Raw genomic sequence first — 7219 nt, 5'->3', positions numbered from 1 at the left:
AATGCAGCAACGTCACACAACTTCTTTCACGAAAACGCATAAAAATTGCAGTTACATTAAAAACATGTTGCAAGAACGGATGATACGTATGTCCGTCTCTTCTCATAGTCATTGACTGCAAGCATTCAATTGTACACATTTAGGCTTGCCGAGCACAATGCCGTGCCGGCTTTTTGTTCATTGTCCTCAACATTGTATAAATATTTATATAATATTTCATTTGATTTGAATTCCCGACTACAGTTATACTGCAATGCTACAAAATACGTAAATCAAAGCAGCAAATAACATGTGGGTTGTTTTAATGACACACGGCATGAATATTTGGCTCAGCAATCTCGCTGCTCCCAAAGCATACCACGTTCAAAATGAATTCCTGCAATGAGTAATTTACAATGAAAACAGTCGCTGGAATGTTGCTGTGATGATGACCCTTTTCATTAGTGAAACTGTGCGACATACCCACTTGCTAGTTTAGTGATCTCAAAAAAGACTTGGTTGTAGTTGTACCTTAGCCTCATTGCGCTGAAATGACAATATCACAGTGTAAGCAATTTTCGGCAGGTAAACATGCTTCATAAAGAATGCAGCGAGCTGCGAAACAGTGTGAGGCTAAAAAATATCACAGTCCAACACTATGTGGTAATGCTGCATAAAAAGCGCAGTGAGCTAGAAAACAGTGAGGCAACACAAATATCACAGTGCTAAAAACATTCACAAAAAATGTCAACTATACGCTCTTGGTCTTTGTGTGGATGACTAGACACCTTTAAGATGGTGGGGGGAGGGGGGAGACGCTGCCTCACGAGTAGGTCGAACATAAATTGAGAAACGCATATATCGAACATCAAAAAAGATGAAAGACACGTGAAGAAAAAAACGCTGTACTCCTTGTACAAAGTAAATGCTAACTTAAAGGTAGTATAAACCAATAATGCATGATAAACATTAAAAACATGATGTAAAACTTAAAATAAACGCATATATCGAACATCAAAATAGATGAAAGACATGTGAAGAAAAAAATGCTGTACTCCTTGTACAAAGTAAATGCTAACTTAAAGGTAGTAATATGTATTAAATGTAAAAAACAACGTATGAAATGGTACGCTGACTGCAACACGTAAACATATAAAAACTAATAAACCAATAATGCATGATAAACATTTAAAACATTAAAAACATGATGCAAAACTTAAAATAAACGCATATATCGAACATCAAAATAGATAACTATGTATCTCTTTCCCGCAGAGGGCCCTCAGCCACGGCCCGCTCCTGTGCTGCGGCCGCCCGCTCCTGTGCTGCGGCCGCCCGTTCCAGTGCTGCTACCATACGCCGCGCCAGAGAAGTTAAGTGCAAGGCTGATCTTCTGATCCCCCGCACCTCCTGCAGTGAATCATCATGGTGGAAATGTTTGCATGAGCTGCTGAAGAACTCTCGACCATCTCGTGGCTCGAAGCTGCTGCTGCGGAGAATTGCAACGTGAACAACAATTTCCCCTCAGTTGAAAATTCATTGGCCTGGTGGCATCCTTTGAAAGTGTGAAGCTTCGTGTACAAGCTATGCCCTCTTCGTTTGGATCAACAAACAATTGCTGGAACTACTCTTCATTCATCTCCTCAAATGCATCTCTTACAATCAAACAGCCCTTTTCAGGGCTAACCAACCTTTTGCCCGGCAGTTTATCATTGCAGATGTCAGATACCGTGCCCTCAATACAATGCATGTTTCTTATTTACAGCCCAAGTTGGTTTCAGTCATCATAACAGAGCATCAAAAATGTTCACACCCTTTACGTAAAACTTAAACAAACGGTCTACTCACATCAAGCAACTTCTCAGTCAGCTCGAGGCTCTGGTCGCACTGGGAAGACACCCGCAACAAGGTGTCGGTGCGCCGTGGCCTCTGTTGACGGCGAGGCCGCACAGGAGGCTGAGGCACTGCAAACATGCAGCATTTTCGTCACCGCATGCTGTGGTAGGCTTTAAGTCTATGGCCATGTTGTGGATAATTGGGCAATTCGAATAACATACGAGAGGTTATTTTCTCAAAACACTTTGATGATCAATAACTTACCCGGTGCAGCGGGGCCGCTTTCCAGGTAACTTGGGGGGGCTTCTGTGGAGTAAAAAAAAAGTTCACGAACTGGGCGCACATACGTCCTATAATCAATAAAACACTAAGTTCTCAGATGCTTACGTGTGGCTGTGTCACTGTCAGCTGCTGCAGCCGCTTCAGTGGCTTCCACCTCGACCTCCATTGCAGGAGCGGGAACATCCGCCTGCTGGAAAGTGTCGTGGGCATAATCTTTCAGAAAAAGGGTATTCGTTACTCTGGCTATTTTACAACCTTACCTACTAAACATCTGCGGAAACGTTCTGCAGCTATTCAGTGGTCAATGATATCAAGTATTACCATTTTAGTGCATGCACTTGCCCGCAGGCATTTCGTGTCTGTTTGATAAATAAATACGCCTTTTACTGCAAGGGCTGCAAAGCGAGATTTCAGTTGACAAACCTACCTGCTTTTGAATTCTTTTTCCTGCACTATCTTACTGTTCAACAAGGTTCCCCTAAAGGCACCCCTTACAAAATGGGCAAACTCTGTCATGGCACCGCTCAGGAACCCGTGATACTGCGGCGGCAGAGTGCTTACCTGTTGATATTCGAGGGAACCGAAGACACCACCGAAGCGCGCCAACCCGGTGAGTTGCAACACGCGACCCCGGAAGCCTGGCAGACGACCCCCTCCAGTGCCCCTGGAAATATACACCAATGTCAAAGAACAAATCGCCCGCACATTCAACGGTCACTCACGTTTGTGCCTCTTTGATGGCGGCGGCGTCACGGCGGGCCTCGTGCACCTGCCTGCGCCACCAAGCCTGCCAGTCATCCGCGCTTTTCTGCGCAGGGCCTTCAAGGTTCAGCGCGTCGCTGAGCTCTTGCCACAGCCGCCGCCGGTCGGCGACCGTGACGCCATGCTGCAGCTCAATGGCTTTCGCCGCGAGCTGCGGATGTTCGCTCATAAAGGCGAGCACCAGCGCGCGCTGACCCTCGGAAACGCGGATGAGCCGCTGCTGCTGGTGGCTAGCGGTGCCGTTGCCCTCCGCCATGACTGCGCTCGACCGAGCCAACGACTTCGAAAGTTGCGCCGTTTAGTAGTGGAGTTTTGAAAACAGTAACTGCTTGAAACAAAGTTGTACCTAGCGCCACCACAATTCGTCCCGCTAAATTTAGCGTTGTTTAGAACAATAACAGAAAAAATACGTTTGGATTGTATTGTATTCCTTATTAAACAATTGAAAACTAGTGCCAACACATTTTAATAGTGCGCAATAATAGTCAAACACTTCTGAACATGTTACAAACACTTTTCACTTTGCTATACGGCCCCCAAGTCAACGTCAAAATGATGACGCAAGCCTCCATTTCCCTCATTGGCTGTTCACTTCCTCTCGTCCTCGCGACCGCTGCAGACCGCCCATTTTTTGACGTCACCGACAGACCGCCTCCGTCCGGATTTGGAATTTTTACATAATTGCGCCACAGGAGTAATGGTAATTCCTGCATGTTGAGCAGTAGATTAGGAAAACTTGATTTGATGCTGCTCCCGTGTCCACACTTCTTGCACAGCTTCTTGCAAAGCAGCGCTCTCCCGTCTTGCGATCTTCCTCGCTGGCGATTCACGACGTGTTGGCTTCAAGGACAAGTATTTTAGACAGTTTAGAAAGACAGAAGGTACAACATTATGCTTCAGCTTCCGTTTCTTCAGTTCTACTTCTATTATCCTTCCGGTTCGTTCATCTCGACATGACAATGTCGTTATGAAGTTCTCTGCTTGGAAGTGAAGCTCACAAAGTGCAAGTTCGACCGTCAATTTCAGAGAGCAATGGCGCCCAGCACTCGCGGGCTTCTCTCCTCACAAACACCTTACATACAGAGCGAACAAAGACGAAGCCCAGACGGCGCAGACTTGAGCTTTGCGGCTACCCACTCCGCCTTCCGCGATGAACAAGTGTTCATGCAACCGACGAAGTGCAACTGTGCCGCCGCACGCGTTGACTGTAGTTCTACTACTGCACCACCTGCACTGCGATCTTAACGGTCAGCTTTCCATCAGGCGCCTGCAAGCAACGCCGCCGACACGCTCCCTCATCATCCGGGTCGGACGTTGAGAGAGCGTGGTGATGCTGTCTCATCACTCTAGGTGATGCTGTTCGCGTCACACGTGCGTTCGACCACTTTCCCCCGAATATGCGACAAACGTGTTTATCGCATCTATATCACACGTCTGCCAGATTCGCTCCTTCACGCCGCTTCTTTCTGGCTTGAGACCACGCCACCGCCACGTCACAGAGCAGCGATTGCAGAAACCACGCCACCAACGGCGACATGCTATCTCAAAAGGTATACTTCACAGAGCCAGCATGACTGTCCATATTGTGAACACGAGGAATGCAAGATGCCACACCACGGATCTGTACACAACTGAAAAAAAAATTACTGCCTATGACTTTCGTCATGAGGCACTTTGTGAGGGGCTAGTCTTCCCCATGACCGCAAAGCACACGAAAAGTCAAGACGATCGGAAAGGGCTAGAGGAGGAGGTGTTCAACAGCTGGATCGAGCGCATCTGGCTGTCATTGGTAAAATAAAGGTAGCGTTGCTAGAGCCATGCTCCGTGAATCAAGCGACGAGACGATTTCGGTGATTACTTCACATGGTATAAGTGGGCGCGGCTGCAGAACGTTATTCCGCCGAATGCGTACTTACGACGGGAGCGGCAGCCGTTCGTGTCGGAAGCCGGCGACGCAAAAGTTTCCTGGTGTGCCTGTTGATCTTGACGTCGTTCGAGTGAACTTTCTGGCCCAGACTTCATGAACCATTTGCGACCAGTTAGGAGGAGAAGGACTGTGAGCTAGACAAAATTGAGCTATCTTCAACTAGGTCTCACTAGCTGCGACGACTAGACTGGCCATGGTGTAACTTCAGTGATCAGCTTTCTGAAGCAAGCCGGCAACTACAATATTGAAAGTCCTGGTGCTGCAACGAATATTGTTTAGAACTTTGGCTAAGCAGTGGTGTAACGTGTAAGCCTACCTGTCAAATGCACGTCATCGTACGACAATATGACGGCTTGAGATTGGGTGACGTGTGACGTTACGCACATCGAGGAGGACAACGCCGGCTTTGTTATTGTCGTGAAAAAGAGTTTGAGGCACGACGCGTATATGAATTCATTTTCACTACCATGCAAAGAGACAACAATTGAAAAATACCGGCTCGAAATTCCAAAGGCTGCAAATTATAGACATTCAAATGACGTACGGACATCGAAAGTAAAGAAATATAGAATTACACTACTTTTGACCAAATTAGATATTCGTGTTGCTTTTGCGTTGTTGACCATTAGATATTCGTGTTGCTTTTGCGTTGTTGACCTACTGTTGTACTTTTTTGCATAACGGCGATTTCAGAGTTTCGATGTTTTGTTTTATTTATTGATTTGATGAGTAGAATAATTGTGTTATGACGTCATGCGTTCTACGCTTCCTCCAGAACAGAGAAACACGAAGCATTCGCAGTACTAATAATTACACTTATTACTCGCGTATTATGTTCCAAAGCCATCATAAGATTCTAGGGTCACCGCAGTGAATTGCTCATCATTTTTTGTCCATTTGTTGTTCCCAATCATGCACTGAAATCAGTTACACGGTTCTCTAGCATTTTGCGTCCATCTAAAAACAGCCACCGCGACAGGGATTTGATTCCGCGACCTTCTTGTAAAAAATTGTGTGCTATAGGTGATGTCACACACGCTTGCGTTTTGTAGACATAGGCTTGATGAGTCTGTATAATTAGGGATACAGTGTGGTGCTCTTTTCGAAAGCAGCGACTAAAACGCGTTTGTTATTCATGACTAACTGAAGCGCATCTGTGTTCTTTCATTATCACGCTTTTTAAAAAGAATTTCGTCGTTTCATTCGAACAACCTAAGCCGCTTTTCTGTCGCTACACTAACCTAATTATTACTCACTGCTGTCTGCTTTAAAATGCGAAGCATTTCTTGGCGAACTTCGGTGATCTTAGCCGTATATATTTAGCCGCCTACAACTTTGAGCTCTCGTCGCCGTTTCGATGTGATTTAAACTAAAATTGGTATGACATATTATGACTGTATGCCAAGTATAAGTGACGAGTATAAATCATGACATGCATGTCGTGTAAGTTATGACTAGACGGCACACTAATGGTGCGCTCGCGGTCGTTTCGCTCGCTTCGCGGAAAACAAATTTGGTAATACGTGACATTAGCGGATGATGAGTGTATACGACTTGTTCAAAATGATATTCATGAAATACTATGTTCATAGCGCGCTCGCGACCATTTTCTTGCTTCACATGTATAAAGTTCGCTTTTACGTAATATGAAGGGACGACGAACACAATAGTGAGGCGCAAACTTGATAATCATTACAAGAAAGTCATGTACGGTGTAAATTACATCCGACTCATCACGTTGTTCTCATTTCAAAGCTACATATTAACCTTCCTCATTCGTGCTTCACACATCATCGATTCTCACTGTATACATGAATTGTTTTTTGAACAGGTGTTGTTCATAATCAGCTCTTTTAATATCTGTCTTAAAAACACTTCGAAGACGTGAGCAACACTTTTGACGGGCGCATACATAAACATCTCACTTAATGTTGGACCATTTTATTGAATAAGATTACCTTGTGTACTTACTATTTTTTTCACTGCGACAGTTTCTTACCTCATAAAACGGCCACACGCATTATCGCTGGGCACCAGTCACCGCTGAATGCATCAGTAAATAAATAAACGCTTCTGTTTTTGTTGTGTTTAGAACATACAGTAACAATGTATCTGATGCCGTAGTATCATCCTCTTCTATACATGATCTCACGCTGTCATCGTCATCTTCTATTCTGAATACAACACTTCCCCGGCTGATAGAAAAGAACTACCGCTCGCAGAGCACGTAGTTCCTGAGCTTCAATGGATTTTTTTTCCTTGTCGGCTCTTCCGTAATTGCTGGCCGGACTATTTGTTCGGCAGTGAAGATGGTTTCAACTGAAGTGAAGATGATGCTGACTGCACTGAAGATGGCTCATTAGTTTGGGCTGCTTTCCCTTCGCGTGGCATAAGTGTAAAGTTGTCGTGTTGCTCACTCGAAGATGCAATACC

General features: G+C 45.1%; 2 protein-coding genes across 2 annotated transcripts; both read right to left on the bottom strand.

Moving 5' to 3' along the window:
• Positions 1 to 951: 951 nt before the first annotated feature.
• Positions 952 to 2285, bottom strand: LOC142803902 (uncharacterized). Its single transcript, XM_075890191.1, has 4 exons — positions 2203 to 2285; positions 2080 to 2121; positions 1828 to 1943; positions 952 to 1389 (listed from the first exon to the last, which is right to left on the bottom strand). Exons 1-4 carry the CDS (start codon positions 2261 to 2263, stop codon positions 1234 to 1236), a joined length of 375 nt encoding a protein of 124 aa, XP_075746306.1. The 5' UTR covers positions 2264 to 2285; the 3' UTR covers positions 952 to 1233.
• Positions 2286 to 2520: 235 nt separating this feature from the next.
• LOC142802931 (uncharacterized) lies at positions 2521 to 3205 on the bottom strand. Its single transcript, XM_075888015.1, has 2 exons — positions 2820 to 3205; positions 2521 to 2761 (listed from the first exon to the last, which is right to left on the bottom strand). The coding sequence occupies exons 1-2, from the start codon at positions 3113 to 3115 to the stop codon at positions 2521 to 2523; spliced, it is 537 nt and encodes a 178-aa protein (XP_075744130.1). The 5' UTR covers positions 3116 to 3205.
• Positions 3206 to 7219: the final 4014 nt, after the last annotated feature.

This window comes from Rhipicephalus microplus, chromosome 3 (assembly GCF_043290135.1).
Source record: "Rhipicephalus microplus isolate Deutch F79 chromosome 3, USDA_Rmic, whole genome shotgun sequence".
NCBI classification, from domain to species: domain Eukaryota; kingdom Metazoa; phylum Arthropoda; class Arachnida; order Ixodida; family Ixodidae; genus Rhipicephalus; species Rhipicephalus microplus.
Note: the sequence above shows the minus strand (reverse complement) of the source record. Positions and strands in the feature narration are given on the sequence as shown.

Bases quoted from the DNA above. Each gene is read 5' to 3' on its own strand.
- LOC142803902 (XM_075890191.1), bottom strand. From the start codon at position 2,263: ATGGAGGTCGAGGTGGAAGCCACTGAAGCGGCTGCAGCAGCTGACAGT. The intron at 2,122-2,202 runs GTAAGCATCTGA...TTTACTCCACAG, and splicing joins TGACAGTGACACAGCCACAC to AAGCCCCCCCAAGTTACCTG. The intron at 1,390-1,827 runs GTGAGTAGACCG...GATTCACTGCAG, and splicing joins TGACTGAGAAGTTGCTTGAT to GAGGTGCGGGGGATCAGAAG.
- LOC142802931 (XM_075888015.1), bottom strand. From the start codon at position 3,115: ATGGCGGAGGGCAACGGCACCGCTAGCCACCAGCAGCAGCGGCTCATC. The intron at 2,762-2,819 runs GTGAGTGACCGT...GTATATTTCCAG, and splicing joins GCCATCAAAGAGGCACAAAC to GGGCACTGGAGGGGGTCGTC.